Source organism: Antrostomus carolinensis, unplaced genomic scaffold (genome assembly GCF_000700745.2).
Source record: "Antrostomus carolinensis isolate BGI_N321 unplaced genomic scaffold, ASM70074v2 scaffold10199, whole genome shotgun sequence".
NCBI classification, from domain to species: Eukaryota; Metazoa; Chordata; class Aves; order Caprimulgiformes; family Caprimulgidae; genus Antrostomus; species Antrostomus carolinensis.
This window is the reverse complement of record NW_010336401.1, coordinates 176-17,597: the sequence shown is the minus strand read 5'-3', so window position 1 is coordinate 17,597 and position 17,422 is coordinate 176. Positions and strand designations below refer to the sequence as shown.

Sequence of the window (17,422 nt, the reverse complement as noted above, 5' to 3'; positions counted from 1 at the left end):
CTGCTCATTTTGAAATAAGCCAGAGTTTAGGCTTTACATACTTAGTGGAAATGATGTTTCAGCTCTCTATGGCAAAGAAACTGTTGCTCACACCTAGTTATGCTCTTCATTGGAGAGAGAGACCCGGGGACAAAGGTTTTGAGTAGCTTCTCTTGTCTGCAGTTCTCTTGTGAACATGTGTGATAGATATCCTGCTCAATGCAGGAGTTATTAGAAGCTGGATGACGCAGATAAATGGCAGTGTCTTGGGTGGCAGCTACTCCATCAGCCTCTGTGCTCCTTTTTCAGTCTTAAATTGATTTTTTTTTTTTTTTTAATTGGGAACTTCATGTCAAGAGATGGTTTGAGGGAAGGCATAGAAGTACTGAAGGAATAGTTTGTCGTTTATTTTCCTTACCATAACTCAACAGAACATGGAAACAGTTAGAACAGGCAATAAAACCAAAATCTTACTAGTTACAAAGTCTCAGAGGTTGGTATCCTGTCCACCTCTTTATTTCTGATTTCTGAAACCCTGAGAAGAAAGGTAGCCCACAGCCCATAGCCTGTAGCCCACCCTTCAAAGGGGGCTGCTGTAGCGGCAATACAAACAGTATCTGGTAGCCCGAGCCCTGGTGCGCTGCTGAAAGGAAACAGCCTGTGAACTCTCAAGTCCTTGTCACTGATTACATCAAAATACTTTTTCTCCCCCTCGAGGCTGTAGCACTGTGTGTGATTTTGTGCATTACGAGTGTTGTGCTTAAGTTGCTTCAGATGCTTATTGAATAGAGTGTGATGATACCAAAGTAAAATATACAGCTCAGACTATATACAGCCCAGGATCTTAACTCTCCAGGTTAGTAACAAGTAAAGAGCAGTCTGTTAAGGTCAGAGGCAGTTTATTTTAAATGTGATTTGATTTACATTTATAAGCAGCTTTCTTGACAAGAATTCTTTAAGTCGCCTTCAGTTCTAAAACAAACCTCTGTCACTTTCAAACTTAAAGTACTTTGTCCCCAACAAAACATATGAAAATATAATTTAAAGCACACTTTTCACAGACACGGTACAATACATTCACTATACACAGTATAACAAAATAGTCCCATCTTTACCTGTTTAATAATACTGTCACAATGAATAGGTAAATAGAAACTGGAATTTCAGTTTTATAGTTGAAAGGAATTTACATGCAACAATGACGTTTTACGACTGTTTAGCTGTTGCAGGAACTTACCCAGCCTGTAGTTTCTTGCACTAGGAGCAGAGCCAAAACATGGTTGTTGGCCAGATCTGTTGCCAAAACTGCTGAAGGGGGGAAGTGGCCACCTGGGCCTTGTGGGTACCAGTAACTCTCATGTCTGGATCATCCTTCAAACCCGGCTGACAGCACTGTGCGGTGCAAGCACGGCCACTGCTCTGGGAGTTGAAAAAGGGCATGTTTCGTTTGAAACACTTCTCCACTAGGATGAGTCCTGAGTGTTGTAATGAGACTTTTACTCTGCTGGAAAACAGGGAACTCGTCCTTACAAAGTTTTCCTTTAAAGCTTTGGGGGGAAAAAAAAATAGAGGGAAAGCTCAGTCCTCCTTTATTTGAACTTTCTTTTGCACTTAAAAGAACAGGAACTAAGCGAAGGCGCTTACTGTGTTTAACACAGTGGGTTCCTCCCCACCCCTCACCGTGTCAGCAGCAGCTCCGGGCTGGGGCAGGGCGGGGGCTGCCCGCCTCCCCTCCTGGCCAGCTACAGGCCCCCAATAGCACTTGTGAGAGAAGAGTGCTCCAGGCAGGGTGGTAAGCAACACGTGCTCAGGTATGGTCCAGACACGAAGCGCTCTCATGGTGGCTTTTGTTTTAAGTCAGTCTCTGACCACCTGCTGCAAGAAGCACTTAATCTTCAATAAGGCTCATATGTCATATTTCAGCAAAATTAATTGTAAAGCTAAACAGACACTTCCAAATGGAATGCAGTGACCTACAATGAGAAGCAAAAAAAAAATATGCACAAAGAAAAATCTGAAAATACAATGACCATGAGGGAGAGGCATCAGCAACTCCCTCAGCACAAATAATGGACCTCCTGAAACCATGCGCAGAATTCTTAATTTTTATTTGCAACCACAGGCACATGCTTGTACAGTAGTTGCAAGCATTGGCAACACATAAAACATTAAATCTGTTGGCAATAGAGAACTACAAAGTGCTTTAAAACTTCATCTGAGATGAAGATAATTGTTTCTCACACACACATAAATTTGCACTTAAGTATTTCCAAGTGTCGTTCTAACAGATAGTTTGGGGTAAATATTTAGTTGGACTGGGATCTTGGTCCTCAAAAGTTTGATAGGCGTGACCAGAATGTGACACGTTGTACCCAAAAAAAAAAAAAGAAAAAAAAAAAGTAGTAATTCTAACCCTAAAGTGATTGTTTACTAGTTCAAATGGCAAGATTTTCAGCATTTCAAGAGGGAAAAAAAAAAAAAAAGATTTGCAAGATAATATAAAATACAGCAAGCACACCTTTTTATGTATGTTATTTAAGTATGAAAATATTTTTAGCATATTATGTTAAACATTCTTTCTTATTTATATTTCCATTACCTAAAAGACTTGCTACTCCACTGGTAACTCCATTATGTAAGGCATGTTAACTAGAGTTTGACGAGGGTGGTACTGTTTTGGTTTTGCACACACATTGACAGATGCGTTGAGAGTCTTCATCACGTTGCAATCGTGGAAGGATGTCAGTGCCAAGCTCTCCTCCTCTCACTCCTACTCCAACACTTCGGTACAACTAAATACGCAACGTCCCCCCTAATTTTTTTTTTGTTTTGTTTTGGAGAAAGATGTTCTGAAGAACCTATATAAGCTTTTATAGCACCTTATCTCAAAGTAATGAAAATGGGTATGATGATTACATGTGCAAATGTACAAAATCATTAACTCTACAAAGATACATCATTCCAAAATTACAGAAAATTTTAAAGCATGCATTTAATTTTTTTAAAGGGTTGCTGAATGCTTCCCCTGAAAAAGGTGGCTGTTCTCAAAATCAGCAACTGCTGGTGAGGGTTTCTTGGCACATTTGTGACCAGCATGTTATTGCTGCATCTTCCTGATAATCTCAGCAGACACGGGGGGATGGAAATTGATTGTGTGGTGCCTCAGGCCCTGAGCTGTCTTGTAACTCTTTCCACAGCGACATTTGAATGGTTTGCGTACACGGATTTGCGTTCTGTGGCCGTTCTTGGCGTGGTACTTTATACCGTTCACATTCTGTGAGTGAGAAAGTAAAATGTTAGTGGTCAAGTGGTCTGATAATGGCTTGGCTTTCTGTTAAAAAAAAAACCCAAAATGGATTAATGTTACGGGCAAAATGGCACAAACTGCCAGGAACTCCTGCTAGGTGTCAGGCATTGGGTGGGCTTTCAAGATACGAGGTGGGACAAGAAGAAGAATAATCTACGGCTCTAAGGCATGAACCTTACCTACTTGGGTAATCCTCATTTTTATCTCCCCACATATTGCACTGCTCAAAAAATACCATTTAATGGGCTCACACATGGATGTTCTTTGCTTCCTGACATTTTTTCATATAGCTTTGACAAATTGTATTCAGAGGTTCATTTCCAAGCGAACAAAGAATTGGCGAGAAGGCTCAAGTCACACTTCTTCAAAAAGCTGAAGCTCCCCCCCGGTGCGTTTGTTCCGTTTTGTGTCATTGTTTCTAGATGTGTCTTTAGGCACCAGCACATTCTGATAGTTTACACATTGTCTCCAGTCAACTGCAGGGAACACTTAACTGAAAGAGTTATACAGGTCACGCACTCCGAAAATAATCCAGAGAAGCCATCTTCAAAATAGCTATTGTTTGGGAATATTCTACAGCTAAAACTAGAGAACGGATCTCCACTGTGGTTTGGAGAGGAAGAACGAAAACCAGCACCACGACACAGCCTCGCACTGGCAAGGTCAGGAAACAGGCAACACTTGTGCTTGATGAATCAAGAACCTCACTAACCTAAGTCAAAATCATGCCCCTCTCCTCCTTTTCACATCTTTCTGGCAAAAGAAGAAGCTGTTGTGGTCTCACTAGCATGTGATACTGCTTCATCTAGGATTTGTCTCACTGGAGTCTCTCTTATCTGCTTCCTCTGAAAGAGGTTGGATTTTTGGATAAATGAGGAGAGGCAAGCTGTCTTTCATTAGCACTTCTCCGAGGAAGAAACCAAAGAAGATGCCAAGAAAATCTGTGACAAAAAGATACAGCTCCAGGGCTCTACTGTGTCCTCTCTTCAGTTTCCAGGTATGTATCTTTAAACTATCTTTAAACTATTTAAAAAAAGCCAAAATCAATTAACAGCATGGATATTAATCAACTGACTAAATTAAAAGTTTCAGGGATTTTGTCTTGCTGCAGCACTGCCTGGTGTTACATGGAACAAAAGTCCCCTGGGCTCTTTTTAAGCAGAAGTTCAGTTCTATCAATGCGCAGCTCACAGTAAGTTGAAGCTCCAGCCTGGAACTCGGAGCAATTAGACAAGTCTGACAGTTTATTTAAAAAACAAAACAAAACAAAAAAAAAAGGAAAAGAAAAAGCCTTCAGTAAACAGAACAGAGCTCCAACTCCTGAAACATCAAGGGCTCTATATACATCAGAAGGCAAACCCCGGAAAGGCGTGAGGTTAACAAACACCTTCAGTGCCACCTTCCCGCCAACGCTTCCCGTTCCCTCCCCGGCCTCCCAGTCCAACTTCCGAGTCAGAACCTCAGGTGTTATGTCCCACTCCTGAGAGAGACCATCCCCCCGCGTGCTCCCCTCGCTGCCCCGCTCTAACCACACCTCACAACTGCAAGAGAACTGTGAGGAACTCACAGCTCCCATCGGGCAAGCAGGGAGGGGTGGAACGGCCACAGAAGCCGCCCAGGCTCCCAGATAGCGCCAGAGTTCTCACCTTAGAACATAAAACGCCGGTCCGTTCGTATGACCTGTTACCTGCGCCACGACAGCAACCTATCTCTGATCTTTCAGCAAAAACAGTTCTCCCACTCCAATCATGAAGTTGAGGGCGGTAATGTTCTCATCAGAACTCCTAACACCCCGGGGAGTCTGTTCTGCTGAAGTGGCATTTTAGGGCAGCCTGGGCCTCTGGAGAGCTCCAGTTGTGGAAATCCTCTAGAAAGAAAAACTTAGCCTAAAATATCCACCTTGGAAAAAGGGTACGGTGCAAGACTCCAAGCAACTGCAAATCCATGCCCCTCTCCTCTACAGCATCCAGGCACTGAATCCTCACTTCAAGCTGCAAGTCTAGCCCCCAAATTGGCCTTGACATCCTTAAAAATACTGGACAACTCCTGCACAGCTGTCACCTGAGATGTGGGAGACAAGAACCTTCCATCTCCGATGCAAACCAGACCTGCGAATACAAGCCCTTAGTGCAGGTTGCTTCTCCAGTCAGAGGAGGTAGAACACTGCACCACCAAGACAGCCAAGAACACACCAAAGCTACAAATCATCCCCAAGAGCAGTCAAGTGAATTCCCTGCAGGCTACCTGAGACCCCGAGGCAGCTTTTAGGTGATTCTGCACATAGTTACAACCTCCAGCACCCGCAGGACCACTGGGGTGATGGGGGTGGGAGTGTCACTGGACGGTGTGAGGACTGGCATCTGTCAACACCTAAATACTGTTAAGGACCTGTGCCTTCACAGAGGAGAAAATCTGGTTTTTTTTAACTTTTGCTACGGCATTTTAAACATGAAATTTTATAAACAAAGCTATGCCCAAACCCTACATGTATTTTGGAAACTCCAGAAACCTGTTTAGACTTAATTTTATTAAGAAATCACGTTAAGGTACTTGGAAACTGGTATCAATTACTACAGATGCCATAAATCTGCAATCACAAGTGTCCTCACCATTCCCTGCCAACGGTCCTCTTCCCCGATCCAGGTTTGTTAATGATCCACTCAGTCTCAAGTACACCAGGGGCTTTGATGAAGGGGGGAAAAGTACTTTCAGGCTGAAAAATTTAAGGAAATGCTAAACCAGCAACCTGCGTGGAATGAATTGGGCCATGGAAGGTTTGAAGAGCAGTAAACGCTGCCGAGCATGAGGGGAAATTTGAGCTGCACTCCTGTCTAACCAAGCTGCTGTCAGAATTACAGTCGGCTCTCCAGCACTTTTTCCACTGCTGCAATGTAAACACTTTGTTGTACGTCTGGGCCGAGTTTGCTGAGGTACGGCAAAGCCCACTGCCAAGCTCATACATCACTTTTATTGCGTGGTTCCTTGGGTTGCTCATTATTTACTCTCACAAATGATGGAGGAAGAAGATGGCAGTACAGAAGGGTACTCTCAAATCTCAAACAGGAGGTAACAATTATTAACCGGGGACCAGATCAGGAGGAGATAGAGAAGTTCAGACTGGCACTACCGGGTTTGCATGGACACAAGGACACTTGCTGGGCAGGGCCCCTGGCACGGCAGTACTCATGAAGCCCCCACACTGCAGAGCTTGCCACCCCCTTCAAGTAGGAAAAGAGGCATCAAGGGTGGTTTGGGAGGATTTCTTGTTTCAGACTTGGACATTCACAAATGTTTTCGTATCTCCAGGCTGTTCCTCATGAAGTTGTCTTTGTGGGTCCAGTTCTGCTTTGCTCACCTTGCAAGCTCTGGTTTGCTCCTTTCCTTCTAGTAAACTCCCTTCTTTCCCTCTCTCACTTCAGTATTCCTGCTCCCTAAGCTCTGCTGAGTCCCACTGCTCCTACATCAGCTTTCCTGGGGGTCTGCCCCACCTGACACGCCTCAGACTCATCCCATTACCTATCAGAAACAAGCCCAATGCTTCGGCATTCTTTGAAGGTACCACTTCTCTTGCCCAAGGCCAAAAAGCAGCCGTGTATATACGCTCCCTTTTGTATGCATGGAAATAGATGATGCTTTTATTGTTGTGTTTGCACAAACGACAAAAACTATGACAAATACTCTAGAGTTTCCTCTACAACAGTCTATGGGACCAGCGCTGTTTAATATCTTAATTAATGATACTGACAGTGGGACTGAGTGCACCCTCAGCAAGTTCACTGACAATACCAAGCTGGGTGGTGCAGTCAATGTGCCAGGTGGATGGGATGCCATCCAGAGGGACCTGGACAGGCTGGAGAAGTGGGGCTAGGTGAACCTCATGAGGTTCAACACAGCCAAGTGCAAGGTCCTGCATCTGGGTTGGGACAATCTTCGTTATCAATACAGGCTAGAAGATGATGTGCTGGAAAGCAGCACTGAGGAAAAGGACTTGGGGGTAGTAGTGGATGAAAAGCTGGACATGAGCCACCAATGCGCATCTGCAGCCCAGATGGCCAACCACATCCTGGGCTGCATCAAAAGCAGTATGGTCAGCAGATCGAGAAAGTTGATTTTGCCTCTCTACTCTGCTCTGGTGAGACCTCACCTGGAATACTGTGTCCAGTTTTGGAGCCCTCAATACAAGGACGTGTACCTGTTGGAGCGTGTCCAGAGGAGGGCCACAAAAATGATCAAAGGGCTGGAGCACCCCTCCTATGAAGACAGGCTGAGAGAGTTGGGTTGTTCAGCCTGGAGAAGAGAAGGCTCTGGAGGGACCTTACAGCAGCCTTCCAGTACCTGAAAGGTGCCTATAAGAAGGCTGGGGAGGGACTGTTCACAAGGGCCTGTAGCAACAGGACGAGGGGTGATGGTTTTAAACTAGAAAAGGGCAGATTTAGGTTGGATATTAGGAAAAAGTTCTTCAATTGAGGATGGTAGATCATTGGAACAGGTTGCCTGGAGAGGTAGTGGGGGCCCATCCCTGGAGATATTCAAGGTCAGGCCTGATGGTTCTCTGAGCAACCAGCTCCAGTAAAGATGTCCCTGCTCACTGCAGGAGGGTTGGACTAGATGACCTTTGAAGGTCCTTTCCAATCCGAACCATTCTGTGATTCAATGCATTATGTGTGGAGTTTTTGTATCTACCTATTATGTATCAAACTTCACTTACGCTTTGTAAATTGCCTGAATAACTTTATCTACATCATATACACATTTTGAATGTCCTCCTCGAGAACTAGAGACCAAATAACTGGCACACATAGGTGGTATTGAATAAAAGGAAAACTAATTGTCACCTTCATAAATTCACACTTTAGCTCCTACAAGTGGCATTTTGCAAAGCACATTAACTACTCAATACCCACGCGCTTCTGGACGGGGCATCTAAACGTGGATGTAAATCCAAAATCTGGTGAGGGTGAACTCCACAGAAACAGGGCTAAGATCTCTGGGTTCCTCTGAATCATGTAGATAATTGTCTAAAAATCAAATTTAAGGTATCTAATACAAATCACAGGAAGGAAAAAAAAATCCATAAATGGCAAAATGTAAAATACTTATAATTTGTTCTCTAGGCCAGTAACCATAATTAGAGAAGAAAGCAAGCTTCAGAAATCAGTTCAGAGGCTTGTGTTTTAAGAAGTCAGTGTGCAGCAGATTCATTTAGCTGTTTCTGACTATCCTTCAAACAAACTTACATGTCATTAGTAAAATGGGTTTTTTCCCCCCAGAATCTTTGGCTCCTCAAGAAAATCCGTGCCATACTCTGTAGAGCACCAGTACATATTATCAGCAAGCAATTTTAGTTTTTTTAAATAATAAAGTTCCTGAAGAACAACTAAATGTTTATGACTCACTTCTACTGCACTGCCTATGGGAAGCTGCCGTGAGATGGCAGCTGGGCAGGAGGCCAGTAGGGTCTTCTGATACCCATCTGGGCTTGTGTATAAACATGTTCTCATTACAGTTTCCATTGTCCGCCCCAGCCCATTCCTTGGGAGTATTTGTTGTACTCATTCTTGCCTTATTTACCTTTCCATAATGACTTTTCAGTGCAGAGGCCATCTTTTATCCTTGTACATTGTTTGCAAAAAGGAGCCCCATCCCTACTGGGTCCTTTAAGCAGTACTGTAATACAAATAACACATCTAAAAATAACATTTGTGCTCCTCAAACGTACGTCACCTAAGGCTAGACAAAAGAAAACTGTGTATATCCTCCTTTCCTCCTCGCTCCCTGAAGGAATGCATCCTTTCTCAGCCGTAAAGGGAGCCTGGCAATTACTGTATGTGCATGTCCCTGTTCCTGTTTGGAGCTCTGTAATTGTTTTACAGCCCTGACTGTGATTATCCAGTACCCACCAGAAAATCCCAGTGCTTTGATCACAGGACTCCCTACCCAGACTCCGCAAATAATTCATCAGAGGAGGGGGTTAAGCAGAAGGAAGATGAAGAGGAAATAAGAAACACAGCTGACACAAAGCTAAAAGGAAGGAAATACAGATAAAAATGTAAAAAGAAAAAAATTAGGCTGAAAAGAAAAAAGGGAGGAAACAAAGCCCACAGAAAAGAGAAATGAGGTGAGGCAGAGTTTAAGGAAATGTGTTTTCCTATCAGGACTAAACAGAGGTGAGTTTCTTAGGAAAATACGGTACTTTTTATTTGCTGCTGCTCTCTGCCTGTCAGCCTCTCTCAGGGTCGTTAATTTGTTCCCTGTCCGACTGCTCTAACGTTAATAGCGTACGAGATATGCCTTAGACAGTCCTCATGCATTTGAGATGAAGGCAGTGAGATAGCAGAAGCAGGCAGAAACAGCTTGCTGATTTGGGCAATAAAAAGACAGAGGGCTGGCAGTCAAACAGAGAACAGACAGGATATAGCAAATTACAGGGTTCTCCTTCTAGCTTTTGCCATTAAGTGAGTGTTTTCTGCAATGCTTAGATGCCCTGTGGGCACAGTGACTTCTAACAATCACCATGGCTTGTTTGCTTCCTGAGCTAGGGTTTAGCTTTTATACTATACCCTTCATCTGGCACAGCTTCTACCACACACAGGGAAAGTATTAATCTTGAATAATGTGGGTATATCTGCAAAGCAATACTTGCAAATAGTCTGAAAACATATTCCCCTCTGCCCTGCCCGTGGAGATGGTGTTCAGTTTTTCCTGTAACTGAAGGGAAGAATAACTCTTACATAGTTCAGGCTAATCTCTGCAAAAACCACGTGTATGTCACTAAGAACTGAGCATGCTGCATTCTCGTCTTTTAAGTATTGTCCATATTAACTCATCTGCATATGAACCAGAGTCTTGTGATTTGCCGCTACGGGAGCAGCCACGGCCCAGAACAGCTGCAGCATCACTGAAACACGTTTTCGTCCACTACACGGTGTCACGCACAGTTTATTCATTCTTGTCACAACTGTTTTATCTCAAATGTTATTGGTCTCCCTATATTCCTCTTTCATATTTCTGTTCTCTTTTAAGTCCCTACTTTTCAGTTATTTAAAGGAGAAGCCATAAAATAAAACTAGCATAAAGCCAACCCAACCACCACTGCTTTTTCTAGGGTATAGGTCAATGGTTAAATTTTCTGTTACTTAATGCAAAAGCTTCAGAAAATGATTTAGAGGAACTGTGCCAACATGCTATTCCTGTTCCCAAATGCCAATGACTGTAAAATACCCTGCTGAAGTCCAGGCTATTCAATACAATTTCATCTGTCTCTGCACCGGTTCCTGTGAAGCAATACTCCTGTCCTCACAACATCACGGCATGTTCTATACCAGTTCAAGGCTCAAAGTTAAAGACGTTTCACTCCCACAAACAGATCACAATTTCTCATGATGGGGAGAAATTAAAAAGGGGGAATAGTTTCCCAGCGGGTCACGCAGAGGGATGCAAGCCCTGCATTTCCGGACAGAGGCACCGACTGCTGTGCAGATGGGTCATGGGGATTCGGACCCAGGACAGAACGACACCAGAATTTCTCCAAGGCTCTGCCTTCCTGAGGTGACCTCTGACTTACAAAATATTAACCACCACATTCTGCACATCGCCTTTACCAGGAAAAGGACCCTGGGCACAGTCTCACTAAAGGAGAGGCAGTATCTCTGGCAGTTATGCGGACGGAATTCATTCTGGCACTGATGGGCAGAAGCTGTTTATTTCCCTAAAAGGGACCCAAGAGATTATGTTGCTGGTAGTACCTCCTGCATTCAGCAGTTAATTTGTCTAGATAACAGAAAACTAGTTAAAATGTGTAAAGCAAAAGAGTCACTGTATGTAATCTCTCTCAACAGATGGGGATGCACAAGGTTACATCCTTTGTAAAACTGATAACTTCACTGTGCTTGAGAGGAAACCAGTGAATAAAATACATACTCTGCTAAAATAGCACAAAAATAAATGTGAAAAGTCTATTAAATGAGAAAGGTACAAATTGCTTTTAGAGGCTTCCCCTCCACCTCCCACTATACCAGTGGGAAATAAGGTAGGTCTGCACTACTGCTTACCTTATATCTTTTTTTACATCCAGGAACAGGACAGGCAAAAGGTTTCTCATCCCCTCCATTCATGCACATTGAACTAAGGATAGCTTCAGAGCTGATAGCACTTTCTGTAGTCCAGGACTCATCACTGTCTGATTCTTCATAGTCTACTTCCTCCTCATCATATTCACTACCTAGAAAAGCGGAGTAGTGACATAAAACAAGAATAAATAAGAGCACAGCAAGATAACACATTCTGCATTTATTACATCAGTTACAGTGACTTGTAATTTCCCCACTGGTGTTTTTGCTGGAAGACAGTTACTTTTAATTTTGTAAATCTGTCTTTCTTATAGTTAGTTATTTCTTCATAAAGACACCAGTGGTTCTTTCTCTAATAACCAGGACAGGCATTATTAATATATCTTCATAAACTGTTAACTGTGTGGCACAGAAAGTTCAAAGGACTGATTTTAAAATGCAGTTTCATTACTCCTCAAACACCAGGATCCTTCTGTCTTTCCCAGTGCCTGAACAGAAAATGTTGGTTTTTTCCCCCTCTGCAATTAAAGCTAATTTTAAGGCTTTTCTTTATGCAATACAATACTGAAAAGCGTAATTCTACAGATCATAAACAGTGTAAAATAATATGTTGACAAGTCCTAATGCATTTACTAGCCCTTTGGAATTAATAGGAATTATAGCACAACATTAATAAGAATTATATTGTAGCAATTATAGTTGTGAAATTCATTCCCTCAGGTGTGGGGATAAATTGCATTGTGTGGCTGCCCTGAACAGACCGCATTATGTTCCAGATATGCTACAACAGCCTTGAGCAGCTGGTGCTGAGTTTATTTATTATTTTTAATTGCAATAACTATTAATGAAATTCTCTGAAGAAGTTAAATGTGAAACAAGAGAAATGAGAAAAGCAGAATTCCAACTATAAAAATGCAGTTAAAAAAAAAAATAAGGGGAGTGAAGAGCCCCAGCTGATTAAAAAGAAAATATATGCACAGAGGGAGAGAGAGGGAAAGCCGAGGGAAACTTCTGTGGTGTCAGCAGGAGGTGGTGCTGTGTTTCCCCTCCCCTTTATTCTTCCCCTTTCCCAGCTCTGCTAAATTTTATCCTCTCTGCTGAAAGACAATTTGGCTCCAAGTACTGGAATAGCTCCCGTTATTAAAGACAGCTATGTGACACTCGCATGGCTCTATCTGCTTCCCTCATATGCCCTTTAAGTGCATGCCTCTCAGCAGCTCTACGCGCCAAGAAGAAAAGGCAGACAGATGCCTCACGGCACTTTAAAAAAGAAACATCCCCACTTCACAGAGAAAGCCCAGGCTGCAGTCTACAACGGGGTCTTTGGGTTGGTTTTTTTTTTGCTTCTGACGAAACTAAACACACACCTACCGTGTCAAATTTTCCCCTTTGGATTCCCCCTCTCCCAGTACTCTCACTTGGCCTTGGCACCTCTCCATCATCAAGTAAAAATGCATGTCAACTGGTAGCTGCAAGTGCTCAGGGCTCCTGAGCTTTAATCAGATCCTGTAAGCTCGCTCACAGATGTCAGGCTATCCGCGTTTCTTTCCTGTGGTTTTCACCCGTACAGGGTGGTGTGCAGATGAGGAAAGATGGATGGTTTCCCACCGTCAACAACTGTCGACATAAGCGCACGCACACACGCTCTGCAGCACATCTGGAAAACTCTGCCCCGCTGACTGCGGCTCCTTCTCCCACACCGAATGAGCGAAAGCCAAAGAAAGCATTATTGACCTCTTGAAATATTTCTGAACTCTAGCAACAGTTAACCTAAAATGAAGTTAAGAGTTGTTATATTTTAATTAACTAATAAAAAAATGGAGGCAAAACCACAACTCTGCTTCTACGATTTCCTGCCCTTGATTTGTATCTTGATGGAAAAAATTCCTCAAGCTGTTCCTTTCAAACTTTTTAGCTCAGTGGTTTTTTTTGTTTTTTTTTTTTTGTTTTGTTTTTTAAGCAAATGCAACAGAAAACCCTATTGTAAATACACATATGCACTCCTAGGATGAGAAAATATACAACAATTCTGAACACTGATACCAACAATTTCTGCCATTACAATCACCCCCCTTGTAAGCCCCCTGAAGAGGGGGTGATTTCCTCCCAAAGAGGATTTTTTGCTTCCAAAGAAAACATCATTTGAGCCTGTACGACATCTACTAAGGGTATCACTACTTCTAGGGATAACAAGGAGCATGCTTTTATAAAACAACAATCAGTGCTCTATAAAACTTAATATACAGTGTAGTCTATAAGGGAAAAGACACACACAACAATGGGGAGAAGAAGCAATTATTGCAATTATGCATTTCCATAGGGTTTCCTGTACTCAGGGCATTCTTTTAGTTTTTCTAATGACTTTGCACAGTAAGACCCAATTCTGTAACAACATTTGCCTGTACTTCACTTGTAGGTAGATTCACTGAAACAGAGAGACAGAAGAGATCAAAACGCACCCATAAGCATCTGTGAGGTCAGACCATCCTTATGGTTTTCTTTTGATTAGCTTACCTGAACAAAAATACAAGATTTTGCCTAGAAAAGTCAAAAGAGTTTTTAATATCGTATAAGCAAATGCTCCAGTGTGTCAAGGTTTTAAACCAAGACTTGTCACCAGGGATTTTTACAAATATGATGAGCTTTTTCAAGCATGAAGAACCACAGAAATAGATTTTTGTTATTTACCAAAACAGTATACTAAGAGTGCAAAGTACATTAAAGGTGTATTACTTGATACAAAGGTGAAACTGCAGAGTCTATCGCTGCTTTTATCTAACAGTGCCCTACTGAACTCAATTGTTTGTATTTTCATTAAAAAAAAAAGAGAAATTAAAAATCCCAAAATGTATTTAAGAGGGTCCTGGTATAAACAAAATGTAAAAAAATTACTGTCTTGAAAAAATTCATTAGCAATAAAAATTTATCCTTTAAATAATTATGTTGTTTCAGTTGCCATAGAGAAACAACACTGATTTAGTCAGGCTTTGAACTGATTCTGCCTCAGAATTTAATTTCCTCAGTTGTCAGTGTCTAAGAGCAGCAACCCACACAGTGCCTCCCTGACTGCATGCAACACAAGAGAGGAGGGGGGGAAAAGAGGAAAAACAAAAAGCACAACACACAGGTTGGTGCTGCCACAATAAACAGCCCCTAGGTGAGGTGTTTTAATTAAGTTCTGCAAGGCCGAGGATGGTGGCTTTGCAAAGCTGTTCCCACGCCGAGCAGGAGTCCCGGGCCCTCGGCTACACGTCAGGTGCACAAACCGCAACCCCAGCCGCCGGCTGCGGCGGGCTCCTGGGGCAGCTCGCCACGGCACCAGCGGCGCGCTGCAGGGGAAGCGCGCAGCACCGCACTTCCATCAACACACAGCTTGCTTGCTCTTTTGTAACCTTGGTTGGTGTTTCACAAAAATAATTGTACATATTTACTTTTTAAAAGGAAAAAGAAAAAAAAATGAAGCAACTTTGCATCTAACCCATGGCCTCTGTTCCAGTGCAACAACTGCGTGACTTGGACAAATACTTGCAAAAACTCTGGAGAGCTCCAAGAGGGCTGGCTCACTCCTCTCCGCCTGGACCTTGCCATGCACATGGAAAACAGGATGCTCTGCTGGGGCACGCTGCCCTTCTGGGGGACCGAGCAGAGCCGTTTCTGTAGCACATGTGCTAATGGCCTTGCTGCTACTCAAAGGAAAAATACTGGAACTAGGCTTCAGAAGTCAGAGCAGTGAAAAACTCGCCCAAAAGTCAACAACATACACTCCTCTAAGAGAAGCGTATAAATATCTGGAGGGGAAAGGGTGACAGAGAAGCACATGCTTTCAGCAAGGTGATGTACAAATACACAGTATTATTACTATAACTAAATACTATTCTACAATAGCACGAAAACTGCCTTCTCCACCTCGTTCCTCTGGCAATGCTCTTTCTGAGGCTCCTCGCCAGCCAGCTCGTTGCCTTTTACCATATCCAGTTTCATCATCCGCCTTTCATTCAGAGACCCTCCATAGTTGTGCCTCAGTCTGACCTAAACCCAGTATTTTACTGTTCAAATGACTCAGTAACATCTTCCCAATATTGCCTTGCCCTCGCATGCAGTATTCCCTCAGTCGTGGCCCACAAAGCCATTTCCCCTCTCCTAACTCCAGTGGCCCTGCCACAAGGCTCACCTCATCTGTGCTGTCCCCAGCAGATTAAAAAATGGAACAAAACAAAAAAAAGGCAAGGAAAGAATGTTAGTTTTGGGGTTTTTTTCCTGGAATTTTCCATGCTGAGACAATGCCACTGCTCCTCAAAGAGGAGGTGGACTCCACTGGTGGAGATGGACTTGAGGTGGACACCACTAGGCACAGCTGGCATAGTATGACATATCAGAGCCAGGAATTACATAAAATTACTGGTTGTGAAAAGGCAGAAAACACACAAGGTCACAAAGTATTCTGGCAAGTTATTTCTCTTTTCATTTTTATGCTGTGTTTAAACAAACTCATCACAAGTCAGAAGGCTGTCTGCATCACAGCAGTTGATTTGCCTATAGTACACACCTATGCATGAAAAGGGATTATGGTTACTGCCTGGGTGGTCAGAAGTCTTTGCAGTGTGATGAAAAGCAAAGCTGCACCATGAGGACTTCGTCTATCTCTTCTTTCACTCAGTTTTGCTATCAAAATCAGCAAGAACATCACTTCATCCTACAGCAAAGATCTCACCTCTTGAATGCCCATCTAGTACTTTTTTAGATAGATGGAAGTCAGTAATTTAAGTAGTTCAGAAACATTTTGCAGAGAGTTAGTCATTTGACATTCTGGAACAGACAACATCCCAGCTACACTTATCTTATCTTTTATGTTCCTGGGGTTTATTCGGTATTCACACAACTGTAGCCAAATAAATTCTGCCTTTTGCATGAGTGAATCCACACCACCATGAGATTCACGGAGGATTTTTTTTCCCTCAACTTGGTTCTAGCAGGTGCACATCATTTGTATTTATGTCACTTTTAAAAAGACTTCTATACTGTGCTTTGAAATGTAAAAAAGACAAAGCTGATGAAAACCAGCACAAGCTGTGCGTGCCATTACAATAAATAAGATCTATCTTGACCTCTGATCAGGAACATTACAAGTTCTTCCTTTCTCCTCCCGTGAAGGAAAACAAACCCAAAACATCCTTGCCAATTATTTTTGTGACCAGAAAGTATACATTCAATTATACAATGAATAACTATAAGCAAATAGCTTAATGCAGTGGGAACCAACATTGCTGGTGTCACTGAAAGTTCATGGTAATTCCAATGATTTCTCATGAAAATTCAGCTCCACACTTTGTCCCATGCAGGACCTGCAGTTTGTATTTCTTAGAAACAGTTTTATTAGAGTATTTCTTATGTTAAGAAGTTTGCACTCCCATATACTGTGACAACTTTGCTGATAAAAAAGTGAATTATTAATATTATGTGAATTTTGGCCTGACAATAAAGCACATTTATGGATTTGTCAAACTTCTTTCCCCTGTGCCCATGGATGCACACAGTCTCCTGCACGCTCACCAGCAGGGATAACGTTCCCACAGCTGATACTCATTGCTGATCTAAAGACATATCAAGTCATTCAAAATGAAATATTTTTCCTTTACATAAAGCACAGGAAATAAATGCTAGGGGCAATGAAATACAAAACATGCATTAACACAGTTAGACATGTGTCATGCCTGCTGCGCAAGTCTTTAGTCTGGAAGCTGTAGCAGGACTCTGAGAGCTGGTACAGGTGGCACAATGCATTGGCTCTGCAAACTCAGGCAACAAATTTCAGACACTGGATCATCCAAACAGATGAAGCCAGGATTTGTCCTTTGCTTGCTTGCTTGTTTTGGGGGTGAGGGGGTTTCAGCCTTTGTGAAACGTCCATTCAGATTAACTTCTTGTATTTTCAAAAATAAGTTTACCATTCATAGAATCGTTCTGATTGGAAAAGATCCTCAAGATCATCAAGTCCAACTGTAAACCTCACACTGCTGATCCCACCACTAAACCATGTCCCTAAGCACATGTTTAAATACCTCCAGGG

The 17,422-nt window shown here is 42.6% G+C and overlaps 1 protein-coding gene across 1 annotated transcript; it reads right to left on the bottom strand.

The window, feature by feature from the left end:
• Positions 1 to 2,017: 2,017 nt before the first annotated feature.
• On the bottom strand, positions 2,018 to 15,336 carry JAZF1 (JAZF zinc finger 1). Its single transcript, XM_029086697.1, has 5 exons — positions 15,262 to 15,336; positions 13,870 to 13,893; positions 12,924 to 13,110; positions 11,338 to 11,507; positions 2,018 to 3,253 (listed from the first exon to the last, which is right to left on the bottom strand). Exons 1-5 carry the CDS (start codon positions 15,334 to 15,336, stop codon positions 3,077 to 3,079), a joined length of 633 nt encoding a protein of 210 aa, XP_028942530.1. The 3' UTR covers positions 2,018 to 3,076.
• Between the last annotated feature and the right edge of the window lie 2,086 nt (positions 15,337 to 17,422).

Bases quoted from the DNA above. Each gene is read 5' to 3' on its own strand.
- JAZF1 (XM_029086697.1), bottom strand. From the start codon at position 15,336: ATGAAACTGGATATGGTAAAAGGCAACGAGCTGGCTGGCGAGGAGCCT. The intron at 13,111-13,869 runs GTAAGCTAATCA...AACTGTTGCTAG, and splicing joins AATCTTGTATTTTTGTTCAG to AGTTCAGAAATATTTCAAGA. The intron at 11,508-12,923 runs GTACGGGTGAAA...CCGCTTTTCTAG, and splicing joins CCTCATCTGCACACCACCCT to GTAGTGAATATGATGAGGAG.